Source organism: Papaver somniferum, chromosome 3, assembly GCF_003573695.1.
Source record: "Papaver somniferum cultivar HN1 chromosome 3, ASM357369v1, whole genome shotgun sequence".
NCBI lineage: Eukaryota > Viridiplantae > Streptophyta > Magnoliopsida > Ranunculales > Papaveraceae > Papaver > Papaver somniferum.
In genome coordinates, this window is record NC_039360.1 from 33,141,770 (window position 1) to 33,161,301 (window position 19,532).

The 19,532-nt window shown below is 36.2% G+C and overlaps 2 protein-coding genes across 7 annotated transcripts; both read right to left on the minus strand.

Moving 5' to 3' along the window:
- Positions 1–10,213: 10,213 nt before the first annotated feature.
- LOC113355783 (DEAD-box ATP-dependent RNA helicase 56-like) lies at positions 10,214–15,002 on the minus strand. Of its 2 annotated transcripts, XR_003362606.1 has the most exons (12): positions 14,766–15,002; positions 14,568–14,668; positions 13,083–13,255; positions 12,729–12,960; positions 12,488–12,606; positions 12,016–12,072; positions 11,745–11,929; positions 11,289–11,433; positions 11,116–11,199; positions 10,944–11,007; positions 10,612–10,815; positions 10,214–10,509 (listed from the first exon to the last, which is right to left on the minus strand). XR_003362606.1 is itself a non-coding variant. In XM_026598729.1 (11 exons), exons 1-11 carry the CDS (start codon positions 14,876–14,878, stop codon positions 10,805–10,807), a joined length of 1,284 nt encoding a protein of 427 aa, XP_026454514.1. In that variant the 5' UTR covers positions 14,879–15,002; the 3' UTR covers positions 10,245–10,804. The 2 variants fall into 2 exon arrangements, 1 of the variants encoding a protein (XP_026454514.1); XM_026598729.1 differs by having other exon boundaries at positions 10,245–10,815.
- Positions 15,003–15,240: 238 nt separating this feature from the next.
- Positions 15,241–18,285, minus strand: LOC113355784. Of its 5 annotated transcripts, XR_003362608.1 has the most exons (4): positions 18,001–18,285; positions 17,119–17,209; positions 15,635–15,696; positions 15,243–15,521 (listed from the first exon to the last, which is right to left on the minus strand). XR_003362608.1 is itself a non-coding variant. In XM_026598731.1 (3 exons), exons 1-3 carry the CDS (start codon positions 18,079–18,081, stop codon positions 15,401–15,403), a joined length of 264 nt encoding a protein of 87 aa, XP_026454516.1. In that variant the 5' UTR covers positions 18,082–18,285; the 3' UTR covers positions 15,241–15,400. The 5 variants fall into 5 exon arrangements, 2 of the variants coding, with proteins under 2 accessions (XP_026454516.1, XP_026454515.1); XM_026598731.1 differs by lacking the exon at positions 17,119–17,209 and having other exon boundaries at positions 15,241–15,521; XR_003362607.1 differs by having other exon boundaries at positions 15,245–15,696; positions 18,001–18,284.
- Positions 18,286–19,532: the final 1,247 nt, after the last annotated feature.

Sequence of the window (19,532 nt, forward strand, 5' to 3'; positions counted from 1 at the left end):
TATTTATTATTTTTTGTCATGTAGTAAATGACCCACACTCAAAAGGTCTTAATAAGACCTCGACATAGGATGTCCTTGACCCCAAACATTGGAGATGCTCTAATAGCACTTGTTCTTTTGTTCACTCGATTTTCACGTTAAATCGGTTAATACATTAATCACTTCAAAAATGTTTTGCATTTATACAGAATGAGGGACTTACACTAAATAACACATGCTACATAGAAACAAAATAATGCAGTTGACCAACGAGAACAGCATCCTCTTTCTCCACAAAATAATAGATATCCCCCGGATTTTTCGCACCACCTAGATACACCCCTATGTGGCAGGTTTTGATTGTTCGTTTTTTAAAACTGGCCCCTATTTCTCTTGGTGGGGCAGGGTGGGAGGAGATGAACGATAGATGAAGATGCCACACATAGGGGTGTATCTAGGTGGCGTATTAAACCGGGGGATGTGTAGCACTTTCATAGTTTCATCTCTAAATGTCAGGCGTGTCTGTTCAGACATCAGAGTTCAGATAAAAGTAAATAAAAATAGAAAAATCTATGCAGTACACTGTACACACCGAACACCCTAGAGTGCATTTAACTTCGACGATCAACTCCCTCTCAATCTTCATGGTAGACCTGTTATTATACTATTTGACTTGGGGAATTTTATGAGACCAAAATTTGTGATGTTCATTCGTAATTAATTGAGTGTTTGCGCGACTGTCGACTCAATGTAACAACCATTGTTCCTTTACAACATAAAGTTATATGAGGGACTTGCACCCAATAACAATGCAACATAAAAACAAACAAAAAATGTGATGATTGGCTCAGCAACAACCTAAGCTCACACCGTTTAGTGGTGGAACCGGTATATTATAGTGGAGTTTAAGAGAATAACCATGTGAGTTTTGGTGCCAATTGACACACCCATTGGAGTGAGTAACTTACCCACCTGCCAAACATCTCATGCTGTTGGAAGGACAATTGAAGTCACTATCCCCTTTCTTCATGCCCGGTACATCCGACCAACCAACCAACCCGAAGCATAGGAGCAGTGTGAAAAGAGGGTTTGTTGCCACATCACGCATATGTAATACGCCCGACAAAAATGTCATGGTAATAGATGTGGGACGGTTACAAGGTCTTTAATTTTATTAACTAAGTTCATGACTATAAGCACCAGGTTTGGCTAGTGTAAAGTGTACCAAAAGTAAGCCTTGTGAATGCCATTGACTTTAAACTTCAAACATTTATGTCCAAAAAGAAAATGGGAAGCTGCCAAATACCCCACATGTTGCACGAATTCTTTCTTTGATGTACTGCGCGGTGCAATTTTTTGGTTTGTGCTCTTTTCTTTACAAAAATGATTAACCCACCACGGATTTTTTTTTTTCACAACAGATTGGACCGTTTAGGGGGAGTGGGACCCACACCTGCCCCACCCCCTCTAGATGCTAAGCTCGTTTCTTTTCGGACCGTTCATCTCACTCACGGTGTATTACGCGGTGCAATTCTTCGATTTGTCTATCATTGCTCTTTTCTTTACAAAAATGATTAATCCACGGAATTTTTCACAACAGATTGCACCTTGTGAGAGGGGGTGGGACCCACATATGCCCCACCCCCTCCATATGCTAAGCACGCTCCATCTTGTACCGTTCATCCCACTCACGGTGTATTCCGCGGTGCAATTCTTCGATTCGTCTATCATTGTTCTTTTCTTTGCAAAAATGATTAACCCAGCGAACTGTTTTACAACGGATTGTACCGTGTGGGTGGGGTGGGGTGGGGTGGGGGACCCACACCTGCCCCACTCCCTCCAGATGATAAGCACGCTCTATTTCGGACCGTTCATCCACTCACAGTGCATTTCGCGGTGCAATTCTTCGATTTGTCTATCATTGCTCCTTTCTTTGCAAAAAGGATTAACCCACCAATTTTTTCACAACGAATTACACCGTGTGAGAGGGGGTGGGGCCCACACCTGCCCCACCCCTCCAGCTCCATCTTACACGTTCATCCCACTCACAATGTATTCCGCGGTGCAATTCTCCAGTTTGTCTATGGTTGCTCCTTTCTTTGACATGATGCTTATATCTAGGCAGTATACTCCAAGCAAGGTTTGAAAAACGGCCGTTTTTTCCGAAAAAACGTCTGTTATAACGCTCACGCCCATATACCGTGCCCGTGAGGCTCACCAAAACGCTTACCTAAATAACACCGATAAATAGGAAAAAATGGCGTTATTTAGACCCGTTATAACCGTTTTCATACCTGTGATTACCCTTTTTCTAAAATTAATATTTCAGTTTTTTTCTTCTAAATAACATTTTAACACACGTTTTTTACACCGTATTTTCCGTTTTCATACCGGTTAAACCCGTTTTTAAGGAAAAAAAAAATTGAGTTGGAGAAATTCTTATACAATTTTTAATTTCAAACTTACAACTAAAATTTCATAAATAATCATTAAACACTTCAAATGTTATAAACTTACAATAAGTAACCTAGTGATAGTAGTGCTTGAAATTTTAAACTTAGACAAACCAACTTGTACCGGCATTTTTTTTCGACTTATTCAAATATTTTCTGTTTTATCGACGATTCTCAGTTGATTCCTCCTCCTCTTCCTCCGCCTCATATTGGTTCGTGTAATGCATTTGGCTGTCGTAGTTAACAGTATCGTCATCTTCATAACCATAGTCTTCTTCCTCATTATCATTACGATTATCTACTTCATTATTGATATTAATATTGGAATTATACTCTTCATTAATTCCTCGGGTATCTTCTTCTGGACGATCTTCAGTGTAATGAGAATTGTATATGGGATTTTCATTTTCATGACCTTGTGTATTGTCTCCAAATGTTAGGTTACCAAAGTCATAAACAAAGTTACTCACTGGCAACCTTTGATATGAGATTTCAACTTCTGGATCATGCCATTCGTATGGTGGAGGGAGAGGCTCTGGATTATTAGTTGCTTCCTCTTCCAATTCATTTAACCAATGTTCTTCCTGAGGTAAAACTGGTGTTTCATCATCCCCTGCTATCCAATCAAGCATATTTGCATCTGTCAGCAGGCTATGAACATCGTGGACATCGATGTTATGTCGCTTTGTTTTACCTTGAACTGATGGTTTTCAAATAGTGATTGTAGTTGTAGTGGTAAAAAGGTTCTTTAGGACTTGTGAAGAAAACAATTTTTTAGATTTAAATTTAAACAGGCAAATAATTTTGTTTGAAAACTTTAGGGAAAAACACCAAGACTTGGATTCCACCATTGACCCATTATTTGATAAATTCTAATAATTAATATTCATGCAATTTTTCTTGTAGAGTGATTCTAATATTATGCCTTTTGTATATTTTTGAAGTAATAATTGTAATCACAAAGTATAAAACATCAAAAGTTTTTAAAACCCAGCATGCTTCATCAAAATAATTCACAACTATTCAATAAAAACTAATATTTTGAATTCAATTCCATGCAAATAATCAAATAATAATATTGCAAATAAATAATAAAGTTAGAATTATACCATAAATAAGGACCAATGGCTTCCTCCGTCGCCTTGACTAAGGGGTTTAGCTCCTCATCTCAAAAACACACTCACAAGATGTATTCATGGCTAAATAAGTGTTTTTATTGATGAAAATAATTGATAATTGAAGTTTGTAACGCTGTTATACTGTTGCAGCGTCACTGTTACAAAGGGGTAGTGCTGAAAATAATCGATACAACACAAGTGTTGTATAAAAACGACAAAGCTGAAGTGTTGTTGTCGTTGAAGAACTACGACCCACAGGTGACAGTCGATGTCACTGTTGATAAACGACGGCCTTGGAGAGTCTGTTCTTCACATTCTTCCTCCTCGCAGCAGCAGCAACAATCAATGGTATCTTCCTCGTTTCGGCTCTGAACTCTCTCCTATTTCTCTCCAAACTTTTCTAAATTTTTTTATGACTTGAAACCACTCTTATATATCCCACAGACCCCAAATATCTCGTATAAATTCCGACTTTTTCTTTTCTTTTTCTTCTCTGCGCTGTTGAGAGAATAATCGCTTCTGTTGAGCTTTTTCACGTGCTGTTAGCTATAAAATAGCTACCAAACTCTTCCCTAGACTTTAATAAGTCCATGTACATGCTAATCCAGCGTCAAAGTCCTCCATAAATCTCTCAAAAATCTTCTAAACTCGAAACAGAACACGTCTCTCTGTTGAGACTTTGAAACCCTCTCTCGGCCATTCCATCCGAATTGGCCGGATCCAATTGATTCTACTGGGCTTGAGTGATCTTCTACAGTCCATAGAAACCGATTTAGGCCATTGAATCTCCTAAAATCACGTAGAAATTCGATCTCCAAATCTGCTCCTCGCTGCATGCATTTTCCCGCCAAAAACCATTATTTGAAATTTGAAGAAGACCTCCCCCTATCCAGTTCTGGTGTCCCTTTAGCAGCTGCCTGGAAATGGGTCACCTCTATCCAAAGTGAGAGTCCGTATAGTAATTTTCTCCCACGAGCGCAAAAACCACTTTTTTAGCCAATTTCGCTGCAAAAGCTTATTTCTCCAGAAATACCTACAGGGACATAAAAAGCCATAATAAGTACAAAAATGGGTACTAACACAATATACAATTGGGCTATATTAGACACATAAATGCGTCTATCATGAACTCTTTGCTGCTCCAATATTAAATTGTACTGAACATATACCAAATCGTTTATTCTTGACGAAACTAAGCGGTTGCGTAGTTTGGTGTGAATTCTTTCAAACACACTCCAATTCCTCTCGGATCCAGACGATGTGTTTGTCTGGCTTAGTATCTTTACCGCGATCCTCTGGAGTGATGGAAACTGAGCACCGTATGACAACCACCAGCTTCAGGATCACCTTGCAGAGCAGCCAATCTTGCTGATGGTGATGCAAATTGGCCTTGCATCATTTGCATTCTTCCCGCCTAAAAATATCAAAAACTGTGAATAGAAATTCATATAATTACGAAATTAATTGTTAATAAAAATTCACACCTCTAGCATGCATGTCGCTTGTTCTTGAGGGCTACTAATCATTTTTGATATAACTTCACTAAGACAAATTTGGGGCTGAGAAATTTCATTGTTGATGAGATTGGATGCTGGGTTGTAGATATAATATGGATTCAGAAAATGCGCTGCAGCGTGAAGAGGAGAACTCAACTGATCTTTCCATCGTCGGTTAATCACACCTACAATAGAATTATTTCGAGTTTTACCCAAACCCCTTTCTATAGTTTCCACACATGTAGCAAGTGCATGAAACAAATAACCCATGGTAGGTTTATCTGAATCCAAGAAACGTATCATTTTCAATAAAGGATCACTTTCACATAGCAATAAGTGACATATATCAATTCATCATGCCATTTTTTTTATAAAGAAACAATGATTTTTTACGTGCCAACTGATTCAAGTTGATGGACTATTTAATTATGAATATTAATATTTATTAAAACATTTCTTAAATAAATGATAATAAAATGAACAAAAAATCTATATTTCTTAAAAGATTTCTTAGATAAAAATGAAACATTTATTAAGTAAATATACGTTAATAGAATGAAACATTTCTTCACTTGACATTTCTTAAATATTTCTCAAACATCATGAAAGAAAAAAACATCGATATTTCTCAAACATCTATATTCACTGCTCTAACATCATGAAAGAAAAAAAACGATAATAAATAAATTAATAACGTATTAATAAATTATATCTCTAATTGAATGAAAAATCTACAAAAAATAATTAATATTACCTCTTAAACTTGTATTTGAGAAATTCAAAATGTAAAGCATTCCTTTGAGCAAGAAGCAGAGAACCAGAGAACCAGAGGTATTGATTTCATTTCAATTCTCTTCTTGTCCTTTTAAAGCATTCCTTTGGGCAAGAAGACATAATAGCTAGCAAATCGAAATATTCTTGAAACATTTGGAATCTCGTTGCATGCGTATATAAGCACAGGCTAGCTATGTCTTTGATCATGAAACCAACTACTCTTTTTACTTTTTTTTTTGTTTTATTTCTTTAACTTTTGAGTCTGAACTCTAAAGTACAGACCACATGTAGCATATACTGTACACACCTCCAAATGCAAAAGAAAAAGATAAATCGACTCCCTGACTTCCCTCTCTCACTCTCTTTTTCTCTAGCTAGTCTCTGACTCTCTTCCTGTTGCATTCCTTGTTGGTTAGTCTTGTAGCAAGTAGCTAAGAGCCTAGGAGTATTATTTGACAACAAAGTTTTGACTGCTTTTGAATCCGAATATGCATTATTGAAATATTGGGGAATGCATTGAACTATTCGAGTGACAACTTGAACATATCAAGTGGATAGTGATAGTATGCGTGTATAAATATTGTCGGTAGACGATAACTACAATGCATTGTTATAAGTCATAGACTTAGGGTTGTGAATTTTACAAGATATCCATAAATTTTTATGTTAAAAACCCATAAACAAATAAATAAAAAATCAAATAAATAAATTAAACCAAAAAAAATGAAAAAACGCAGTAACAACGTTATTTAGACCCGTTGTAACCGTTTTCATAGCTGTAATTACCGTTACATAGGAAATTCAGATCACAAATTATTTATTTTTCTTATTTAACCGTTATCACACCCGTTATTTTAAAAAAAAACGTCAAAAAAACGCGTTTTATTCCTATATAACGCGTTTTTGACCCAAAACATGCTCACACCCGTCAAAACACGTTATAACGGTCACACCTAGTACCTGTAACCTGGGCCGTGACCCGTTTTTCGAACCTTGACTCCAAGTCTACATCACCCTAAGTGCATTTAACTTAAGCGGTCTATTCAACTCGGAAGGCAACGATCTTTTTTCTTGTTGGAAACCACATGGCTAATTCTGAGCTTCTGTATAAATTTCCAGGCGGCTTACTCCCGCTCAATCATTATGGTAGACCTGTTATTATGTTGACCTTGCAAATGTTATGAGATGACATTTGGAAACATAAGTCCACTCACTGACACAAGCAAAGTTGTATAAACGCCAAAAGTGCAGGTTAATGACTGGTTTAACTAATATAATTTGTGACGTTCATTCACGGTTGGTGTTTGTGCGAGTGCGTAGTCCGTGATACTCCAATTTTTGATACAAAGTTTGATACAAAGAAATGTCCATAGATAAGCAAAACGAGACATAGCAAACATTTTATAAACTTTACACGTATAAACCAAAGTCATGTAACCAGCTAAAGAGATTAAATTACTCTTTGACATTTTTTTTTTTTTTTTTTTTTGAAGATAAAAGTGATATTAAAACAAGAGAAATAGAGAACGGCTACAAAAACAGAAACAAGAAAGGGAAGGAAACAGGCAGAATGTTGTCATGTTATCATTTCAGGGCATTCCCTTGTTTGATTTGTAGACAACAAACTTGTGTTTCTGCCAACTACTCTGGTAGTACTACTACCTTCTTTAGAGTAACTATTTATATCTATCGTAAGAAATTTATCTACGAAAGCAGGCATCTCTTTTTTCCATGTGCTGAAAATTGAAGACTTCCTCGCTTCCACCGCTAACTTGTCCGCCACCGAGTTGCCAGATCTATGGATGAACTTAAAACCCAAAAAATTGATGAAACCTTCCAAAATTATCATAGCTTCTCTTATGATTTTCTGATTCCTCCAATCCAACATGATGTCTTTCCCTTCTATAAACTTAGATATTCTTTCACAGTATGCCTCTAACCAGAAATAAGACAGTCCTTCATCTCTGGCCCACTTTGCACCATGTAAAAGAGCTAAAGCTTCGACTTTTTCCGAACACAACGCTTTGAATATTCCAAACTTAGCTCATTTTCCATCACCTGCATCATTTCTCAAAATTATACCGAAACCAGCATTATCAGTAGCAGAAACCCAAGACGCATCATAGTTTATTTTGTTACAATTTGTTTCGGGGAATTTTCATGGGACACAATTTTTTCAAACTGAGTTAGAACAACTAGATTGCTGGTTCACATTTCCTAGAGTATTGCACCAGTAATTAAGGTGTCTCTGTATTTCAATTGAAAGATGCATGGAAGAAGTGGATTTTCCTTAGAAAATCCAATCGCATATTTCCTTCGAAAAGAACCAGCATTTAGTTGCACATATCTCAGTCAAATTGTTCCCTCCTACCTGCCAATGTTCATAATGATCTTTGAAAGATAAATTTCTTGTATTGCTATTTACTCCACCAGAAAATGGTGGCAGATTCCACAAAGATTTTGCATAGCCACATTCAAAAAATAAGTGTTCTAATGTTTCAACGTTGTCATGGAAAAAAATGCAGTTTTCATCTACATCAGGCATGTATTGTGCTAAGATTTGTGAAATTGGCAGAGCATCATTTAAACATTTCCATAAAAAAAAAGTTTTATTCTCTGTGGCATTCCTGCTTTCCAGAATTTTTTCCAAAATAATTCTTTATCTCTATCAACTGTTTTCATACCACACAATCTATCATAAAGTGATTTAACTGTAAATATTCCATTCTTTGTTAGTTTCCATCTAGGTTTGTCCTGTTATAAGGTTTCATCCTTATCTAAAAACAAATTGATATTAAGAATAGATTGAGCAATAATATGAGGAAAAGATGACATGATTAATTCCTGGTTCCACTTATTCGTATCTGGATTAATCAGATCCGATACAAGTGTTAACGAACTGTTCCTTTCAGAACAGAGATGATCAAGAGAAGTATACAGATCAGGTATCCATTGGTCCGTCCAAATGTTAATGGATTGACCATCTCCAACATCCCAGTAGATGTGTTTGTGAATTAGATTTATTCCCTGCAGCACACACTTCCAGATCCATGAAGAGTTAGTTGATTTTTTAATAGAGAAAATCGATTTCTTATTAAAGTATTTTTCCTTAAATTGTTTCATCCACCAAGAGTCTGGTTGTGAAATCAATCTCCAAGCAAGTCTAGCCATCATTGCTTGGTTCATTTTTTCAGCATCCTTAAATCCCAAGCGTCCCATAGTTATTGACTTGCACATAAATTTCCACAATTTAATGTAATGACCTTTTAAGTTAACTTTTTCTCCCAACAAAAAATCTCTCTGAATAGAGTTAATTTTGGCTGTGATCTTTTTAGGTACTTTAAAACATCTCATTTGATAAATGGACATGCTAGAGAGAACCGATTTGTTTAAGATCGTTTTACTAGGTTGGATGAGAATCTTGCTCTTCCATCCTTTAATCCTTTCCTCCATTTTACTGACTATGAATTCAAAGGTTTTTAGTTTTGATTTGTCAATAAACAGCGGAGCACCCAAATAAGAATCCTTGATGCCAATTTTCTTTATTTTTAACAACTTTGACATCATTCTTTTAAGTTTTGGGTGAGTTTTTTTACCAAAAAATGTGCCTGATTTTTCAAAATTAACTAATTGTCCTGATACTAGACTAAATTCATGCAATGCATTTAAAAGATTTTTTCAACTTTGCAGATTTTCTTTTGCGAAAATTACGCAATCATCTGCAGAAAAGAGATGAGAGATTATATATCTAAATGTCTTGCTGCATATTATGGTTAGATTGTACTGTGGCACGTGGTTGAGTCTTCGTCGTTTGTGAATATCTAAAAGAAAAATCTTGATTAGTATGGTTATTTTTTATGGGTAAGAAAATCTGGTACCGTTTGATAATCCGATGTAGGAACTTTTTTTACCAGTTTATTATATTTGAGGAAGGATTTCTTCACATTTTTATTATCATACTATCTCACAAGTTGGACGTTATTTTCGTGAATAAAAACCAAATGGTAACAGATTTGAAGCTAATATTCTGAAGATATATTCCTCTTACCAAATTCTACATGCCTACCAAAAATGAGAACATCCCGAAATATACAACCTCACATATACAACCTCACAATCTACGGGTCTTAATTTCAACACTGTGATAATAAAAGTGTGAGGGATCCCTCCTCGTTATATTTTTGTCCACTATAATAGATCTTTCATTTATTTAATTTTTGTCGAATGAACATGGAGGGCCTAAACGAACCAAAAAATTCCGTACGAGCTCATGCACAAGTCTTATGTTAGAATTCACACACGATGATTTGGTTAATACCAAAATACCATCTCAATTGAAGAATTGATATTCAAAAGGATTGGACAGAGTGAACTTGGTCCCCTAAAGTGCAAAAGAGTTGAATTTGGCAGCGATGAGCCGTTCCTTCCAAGAATGCAAATACAGATCCCATGTAAATAACAACGGATTCAATCCTCAACAAAGTAATAGCCTGGTATTGGCCTAAATGCCAGTGCCCCCAGTTGAATAACATACAATTCTATTACTTCAGAATTAAAGCAGCAGCAGAAAATGGCAGCTTGGCTGTTGAAGACGCCAACGAAAAGCTTGGCTGTTATGTAGAAAATAGCAATATAATGGTCCTGAAATCCCCATTTTAGAACTGCTCTCTAATTCCACCTATTTATAAACTGCCCTAGCCAAATCCCAAAAAGAAGTTACAAACTTCACTGATGCAAGAAAACATATGCATTCCAAATAAACGACTTAATTAATTCAGTGCAGACAAAGACCTCAAAAAAAACGAAAGAAACATTATAGCTTGCTGATGGAACCCCCCTGCATTTTCATGCACTAATCATGATTCCTCGTATGGTCTAGTTTCTAAACATGGAGGACAGACTTTTCCAGGTGGATTCAGGGGAGCAAATCAGCAAGGGATTTCTGAGTGCAAAGCATGCTGAGAAAAATACAGCAAGTCCCTCCCTATGATGGCACTGCAAAGAATAATAACACAGCGGAAAAATAAGTTAATTCTAAACATCCAGTACCAGAACAATTTAAAAGATGGCCAAAAAATTAAGCTTCTCTACTGCTGTGTAATATAGAACCAAGAAAGACATACTGTATGTAGAGGTGTCAATTTGCTCAGGAAGCTCCTTTATGTCGACCTCAAACCTTTCTTGCACCTATTTGGTCAAGAGAACAAAGATATTTTTATGAACGCTCAAACTAGGATAGATTAGCCAAAAGAATGAACACCTGCTTAAAAGGGATATATGCATGAGCTTTCTTACCTGATTAAGAACATCCGAGTCAGAAGCAGAAGCTACAAATGTAATTGCAAGTCCCTTGGTACCAAATCGACCAGCTCTACCAACCTGTAACATTATAGAAACAGTTAGTACCTACTAAGTAAAGAAACGATAGAAAATGAAAATCAGCAAACATATATTTTAATGGAACTAACCCTGTGCAAGTAGGTATCAGCAGAGTCTGGCATGTCATAGTTAATTACAATGTTAACACGCTCAATATCTATCCCTCTGCCAACCAGATCAGTTGCAACAAGAATTCTTTTGTGACCTTCCTTGAAACCCTTGTAACGTGTTAACCTACAAGTACATACACATATAAGCCGTTATGGAAACGCACAACTCAAGATCATTCATCCACATAAATTAGGTGCAAATTTAAATAGATGAATGTTATGAAACCAATCAGTTTCAAAATCCCATTTCCAGATACCAAACAACTTCTTATCAAATCAGATGTTCAGCCAGTGTCCATTGATGTAAAAATTAAATGCTTCATATGCAAGCATAAAATGTAATGGACAATGGACCACTGTTGTTTAGAGAAACTAATGTGAAATACATCGACGAACAAGGCAACAAGGATATAACACAATGCACAATTGTCTTACCTTTCTTCTTGGGACATCCCAGAGTGAATGCAAATAGAAGGGAAGTTACATTCCACCAGTAATTTGTTCAACTCAGCTGCTCTGCTCACACTTTTGACGAAAATAACAACTTGGTTGAAGTCCAATGCATCAAGGAGGTCATTCAACTTGCGATTTTTCTCCAACTCGCTCAATTTAATGTAGTGCTGCAAGAAAATAAAGGATAAATTTAGCACATTTTTCTTACTAGTAGAATGTCACAACACAAGGCACTTATAGATAATGCACATACCTGAACAAGACCATGCAATGTCAGCTTGGCCTCATCATCCACATAGATTTCCATTGGCTGAAATAAAAACAAGGTATGTCGTGTCAGAAGCTTAAATGATATACTAGAACTCCAGATGCCAATTTATTTTTTACCCCCAAAGGAAAATAAACACTCAACTCAACCAGGACTTGTAGTGACGTAAAACTGAAGAATGTGACCATATATCACTAACAGTTCCCAATCCCAATTAGGTGTTCCTACAACATCAAAGCTTTATAAAGAAATCATGCAATAAGCACATTTTTTTATGAAAACACAAGATTGGGCCAACACTTTCCCCCTAAAAGAAATACTTTTGCATGGTATTTCATTGGTAGGTATAACTTACTATATCAATATACAAACCTAATTTCCCAGAAAGCACCATAAATGTACACTGATAGCGAACAAATAATTACTGAATATAAACGAGGAAGTGAAGAACCATTACATCTTGCATAAATTTCTTGCAAACAGGGCGAATCTCTTTGCTGAGAGTTGCTGAAAACATCATTACTTGCTTATCATGAGGTGTCATCTTAAATATCTCCTGCACATCCTTTCGCATGTCTACAGAGAAAACAAGGTGATTAAAGACGAAACAGGTAAGCAAAGAAAATGCTAAAAAGGAGACCAACTAATTATTAAACTAAAAGCACCATTATAAATATGTGAAAGAACATAAGGCATACCAAGCGATTCCAGCATCTTGTCACATTCATCAAGGATGAAGTGTCTCACATTCTTCAAAGCAAGGTCCTTGTCTCTTGCCAATGCTAGTATCCTCCCAGGAGTTCCAACGACAATATGAGGACACTCATTTTTAAGTAAATCCTTATGGCTTTTGATGTGAACCCCACCATAAAAGACAGCAACCTTGATGTCAGTTAAGTATGTACTGAACCTCTCAAACTCGTGACAGATCTGCAAAAGGATGAAAACAAGGTGAGTACATAAAGTAAAATTAAAAATATTCCACAAAGTACACATAAAAATCTAATCAACAACAATGATAAGCATCAAAATTATTTAGGCTCGGGACAAACCTGGTAAGCTAACTCTCTTGTATGGCACAAAACAAGTGCAGCCACTTGTCCTGCAACAGGCTCAATTTGCTGAAGTGTAGATAAAACAAAAACGGCAGTCTTTCCCATCCCAGATTTGGCTTGGCAAATAACATCCATTCCCAAAATAGCTTGAGGGATACACTCATGTTGCACTGATGAAGAGCCAAACAAAATCGGAGCAGACGAGTCCCCAGTAAGTAAAAAATTGACCTTCTGGATCCTTTTTAATGAAATGTTTACCAGTTTTCTCCACCAAAATCAAGAGAATGTGAATAGTGTATTACCTGAATGGCACAAAAAACAAAAAGGTTTAGAAATATTTAAAAAAAAATAACTGATGAACAGATATGAAAAAATGCATCACATGGTAAAAAATAACTTGGGAGACATCATGTGGAAACTACTTACTTAAATTTAACTGTACAACGACACCTTAGGTATAAAAATTTTGTATGTCACTAATTGACAGCAGTACTCATGTTAGACAAGTGCAGACATTGAAACAGTAACGTTAAACTTTAATATGCTTGCAAGTCATAAAGCTTGTAAAAACCAAAAGAAAAAACATGGCTGCCTTTACTTCAAATAAGCCTGGCTGGTTGTAGCCAGTTAGTTTCTTAAAAAGAATGTACATAACACAAACCTAATCCTTATTTCTGCCCCCCAGGATATAGCCAAGATTAAATTCCTAAAAAAATATGCATAACATCACCCTAACTCTAACTCCAGTATATCTCCCGTTTCTTCAGTATAATTTCAGGTCAGCTGTGTATGCCCAACAACGTAACTGTATGTCCAACAATGACCTCTTCGTTTGATTGAACTTGTCCAAGGGAGTTTTCACTTTCAAATAAGTTCCAGCATCTCACAGAATAAAGAATAATCAACATGCGCCTAGAGTAGCTAAGGTCCAGTCCCTTCTCTCAGTAAATATGAATACTTATTAGTGTATTTTCAGGTTTGACGTGTCAGTCATAAAACATAAGTACATGTCCATACTAAGGAGCAAGCCCCTACATAGACTACTGATTGTCCCTAAACTGAACTTGTGTTTTCCTTGGCAAGAGAGGAGCAGCTTAAAAAAACTGGGGCGGCTAAGGACGGTCACACAGTGACCACTGACCAGAAGGAGCTTCCACTTTCAAATATAACTTAAGAGGCTAAGGCCCTTTCTCTCACTAAATATGGCATATCTTGTATCACATAATTTCTAGTTCAAAATTCCCAAAGCCATAATTGCAATATTTGTTCTTTAAACAAAAAATATAGAACTCCTACATCAACATTTATCAATTTAACTAGCTCAAATCAAACCAAAAAAAAATTTAACTAGCTCAAAACCCTAATTTCAACCCATTCCAAATAAAATACTCAAACCCTATTTTCAACGTATCCAAATAAAAATTAATACTCAGACCCTAATTTCAACTCATCTAAAAAAATAAGTAAGAAAATTTAGCTTGCCTTCAGAAGGATGTTCAAATCCAGAATCAACAATAGCTCTAAGTAGTTCCGGCTTTAAAAGAAAATCTCTAAATCCAGAGCTGTGAATTCCAACGTATCCCCTACACACAACAACAAAACCAAGTTAATAAACCTCAGATCTTAACCTCAGATAAACCATTCAACAAGGATCTAAACCAAAAACGAACGCGCGCTTACTTCTTGACGGTTTCTCCATTAGTCTTAGCACCGATAGAATCTGGTGCTTTTTCTTCGTCTTCTTCGTAATCGAGAAGTTCCTCCTCATACTCAGTGTCTTTAACTTCTCCCATTCTATGTTGTTGTAAGGGTTTACTGCAAAGAAAACTGTTAGCAAAAATAATTGAGACGACGAAGAAGACGAAGATAGAGAGGGTCTGGTTTAGGCTGCGACGGAGAGAGACAAGAAGTGTATAAGTTAGGGTTTATAACGATGGAGTAGAGAAATCATAGGAAAGCGTGATTCGGTGTAATGGACGATTTTACCCTTGTCCTTCTAAAAATATCCGAAGTCGGTGTCCATCCATCAACAAGCTTACACCTTTTTGATGGATCATGTTCAGGCCCTTCAGGGTCCTACGCCAAGCCTGAACCGGATATCAGATCGCTTGTTCAGTTGGTTCTCTGAGTTTGATTCGGTTTCTGATTCAGAGGTATTTGAATAACGTGATTTGTTGGTTATATACGATCAGATTCAAAATTTTGTTGAACCATACTATTTAATAATTTTCTAGAAATATAATAAGTCAAATGAATTAGATTTAAAATAACTGATGAAGTTATAACTAATCAAGCAACCAAGGGTTGAGGTAGAACTAAACAAATATCCAATCGCAATGAGTATTAGTGAATGTCATACATCCGGTGAAAATCTTCTTACAACCCATTAAGTTATTGTTGAAATTAAATGAGAGGCGGCGGCTACCTTGAATGCAACTGCTTGTAAGAGAATCATAAAGTATGTTTGTCCAAAGTAATACAGAATTAATCAGCGCGTGATAAAATTCCATCAAAAGTGCAACCATAATTCATAAACTAAGAAGGATTACCAGATTGATAAGGCAAAACCACTCAAATCACCCAGCACCCCCCAAGCACCAACAACCAGTACCTATAGAGAAATTAAAAGAAAAACCATTAGGAAATTCAAATAAATGATATATAGGGATTATAATAAGATAAAATTGAAGTAAAAGATCTGAGGAATCATGGAATGATCATCTAAATCAAGTAATCAAAGATTGAAATTTTCCCGAATTACACCGATTCAGTCGCCGAGTTAATCGCCCGAGTTATCCAGAGACTTCTAACCTAGATGAGAATGCAACTTAGGAAAATCATTCGTTTGATTCAGAGGTATTTGAATAACGTGATTTGTTGGTTATATATGGTCGGATTCGAAATATTGTTGAACCATACTATTTAATAATTTTCTAGAGATATAATAAGTCAAATGAATTAGATTTAAAATAACTGATGAAGTTAGAACTAATCAAGCAACCAGGGGTGGAGCTAGAAATTCAGTTTTTTTTTTTTTTTTTGAAGCATGAAACTCATTTTATACTATTAAGGGACTATTACAGATGGGTATATGATACTCCAAAATTCATCAATTACAATTAGATTGGTAATCCATAAATCTTCAATATCATGATATTGGAGCATGGTAACAGTCTTCGGATCGTAGTTGCATCGACGGGAGGATGTTGGTGTCGAAAGTCGAAAGGCCTTCGATCAATGCTTTCCACAAAAAAAATTGTACTTTTGATGAACACATGAGTGTCCATAAAATCTCAAATGGTGGTAGAGTTGTTCGATGCAATTGATTGAAGTTGCTAGTCATGTTTTTGTATCTTGATGTTGTGATGAACTTCCCAACTGATTTTGGTATACTCCTTTGATTTTCAGCTCGATCCATAACTTCAATGAATTTTTAACTTTGATTGAGTCTTAAGGTGAAATTCAGTCTTTTCCCTTTAAGAATTAAAGCTAATAGTACTAAAATGCTATTACGGAGGTAGATAGAAGTACTATGAAAAGCGCTTTCTAATCTCTTCTCCTAAAGGAGAACGCTAATAATGCTATAACCAAAGCTACTAAAATTTTCACTAAGAAGCAAACAGAATTACAAACTTTAACTAGATTATAACTTAAGATATACTCCCTCCGTTCTTTTTTAATAGGCCAGTTTCTATAAAATAAAGTTTCAAAAAGATAGGCCAGTCTCCTAATTGGAAAAAGTCAAATGTTATTTAATTTTTTGGGATCACTTTTCTCTTAACTTCTTTTGATGACAAGTGTCATGTGGACTACTTCACTTTACTTCTTTTGCTAACAAGTGTCATGGGGACCATTTCACTTCACTTCTTTTATTGACAAGTGTCGTAAGAACCACTTTCAATGATTAGTTCTCTTAATTTCCTTAAATTTCGCGGAAAAACAAAACTGGCCTATTAAAAAAGAACGGAAGGAGTAACTAACAACGATAAGAACTAAAGATATTAATAAATATACTTTATAGGATAGCACTTACAAGTATAGAACACCGTAGAAATACCGAAAAATGTGCTAACGGCTGAAAATACGTATATGGAAACTGTTGATGCAGTACCAAGGTGCCATATCTGGGCAAAAAGGGAGACCAAAGACGGTTGTGAATGCATAACGGTAAAAAACTAGCAAAATGATGGATAAGGAACGAGGAAGCACCATTAGATAAAATGAAATAAAAGTAACTACTTCTTCTCCATCGAAGAAAACAAACAACTCCTTGAAATAAGACTTTAAAATTAATTTTCTTCGAAAAATAAAAACTGGGTAGTTCCCAAACAGGATGGGTTAACTTGACCAAAAGAGCTCTTTTTACATACATAAAGCACCAATACGTGGCAAAAATCTTAAGAGGCAAAAAAAAAAAAATTCCCTTGTTTCCTTCGAAGCAAAACTTTGCAACCTAGAAAATCAACTTGAAACACACTTTTTCCCCGGAAAATGAGAAACACCTTCTTCTCCGGCAATTAAACATGGAAACTAAATAAATCTTCACCATCGTGCTAAAACTATTAACCCTATCATCTTAATCCAAAAAATGAATTTTCATTAACATATCACAACCACCACGGATGCAATATACACCAATTCTAACGGCCACCGGAAAAACCATCGAAACATCAAACTGAAACCCAAGAAAGAAATGGAATCTCCATTTCCTAAGATGAGACTAAAACGACCCAAAAAATGAACAACCCAAAAGAATCAAGCTAACCCAGTAGAATGAACCCTACAAATAAAAAAGGAAATTAAACTGAAAGCATTACCACCGATTACTTAAACACAATCAAAGAAGACGTGTTACTCCCTCGTGGGGAATAACAAAGGCAATCTAATCCATCATTCGCAGATTTGCTAAGCTTACCCAATTATGAAAACACCAACTTGACTTGATCCCGTTCGGCAACCAGGACAGCACCCCGGAGGTAAACTGTTCGCGATTCATCTCTTTTCTACATCGGATCAATAGATTGTTGCTTCGGGTATTCAATTTTGTTGCTATTACCGAACTAGATCTGATTTGAAGAAAAAACCAGAAAATAATGGGTTCAAGTGTGAGAGCGTTTTTCTTTATGGAGAGATCTGTGTTCGCTATAAATCTAGCTATGTGGAGGCAAATCTTTTTAGGGTAGGCAATATCAAAAATGGATATTGGAGCCCAAACTATCATTTTAGAAAGAAAAAAAGAGGCTCGGAAGCAAGCCCATCATGATAAACAAAAAATCATGATATTGTCTATCCGATATATCGATCAAAACCACCAACACTCTAAACCCTCCGGAGACAACCGCCACTAGGGCCACCTAGTGGTTTAACGGCTTGCTGCACGTGCTAAGTGTAGTCATTTTTATTTTTCTAGATTAGATTTGCTCGAGGACTAGCAAATAATAATTTTGGGGGCATTTGATAGACGCATTTTTGTGTCTATTTTGTTCTCAATGTTCTGTATTGTTAGTGCTCGATTTGTACTTATTATGGTGTTTTGTGTGCTTGTAGGTATTTTTGAAAAAAATAAACATTTTTGGAAAATCGGCTCGGAAAATTATGCGGAGCACCCCCGGAGGTCATTTGCTATGTGGACTCCCACTTTGGATAAGGGGCACCTCGATTACTAAGGGGAACCCCGGGGCGTCAATTGCTATCAGCACCCCTACTCTGGATAGGGGGGACCTTCTTTCTTCTTCGTTCAAACACGAAACTGGCGGGAAAAATTGGTTTCGTAAACTGCGAGAAATTCTGAGAAGATTTTGACGAGATTGCGACAGGATTTCTCATGGGATGTATTTTGTAATAACCTGTTTCGATGAAACAGGGAAGGTAATGACCTTTTCAACGTAAAAAAGGAAGGAAACTTCGTGTCACGATGAAACAGGGGAACTGTATATTCTCGGATTTTTTTTTATATTTGGCAAGATTTCGTGTGGATAGAGAGTTTATATTTCCTCCGAGACTCATATTACACTCGTTTGGAGGGTGTTAGATGCGTGCAGAACCGTAAAAAGCAAGAAGGGAAAGAAAATATCTTCGAGATTATTTTTTTTACTCTCGAAGTTATGGGAAAGATTTCTAGAAGATTTGAGAATTAATGTGGAGTCCGTGGGATATATAAAGGTGCTTCGGGGTTCATAGAAGGGGCATAGAGAGTTAGGCGTGGAAACAGAGGTATTTGGTGAGCTGTAGAGAGGAAATCAGAGGTTGCAGAGTCGTTTCTGCTGTTGCTGCACCTCAAGAACACGAAGAACATTAGACACTCAGAAACAGTCATAAAAGCTACAGTGACAACGACAGAAGCTTGTGGGTCGAATAGCCACAGTGAAAGTGGCATATACTATTTATCGTACTCTGTAACAGTGGCTTTGTAACGTTTCCCTTGCGTTGCAAATTCCTGATTTATTT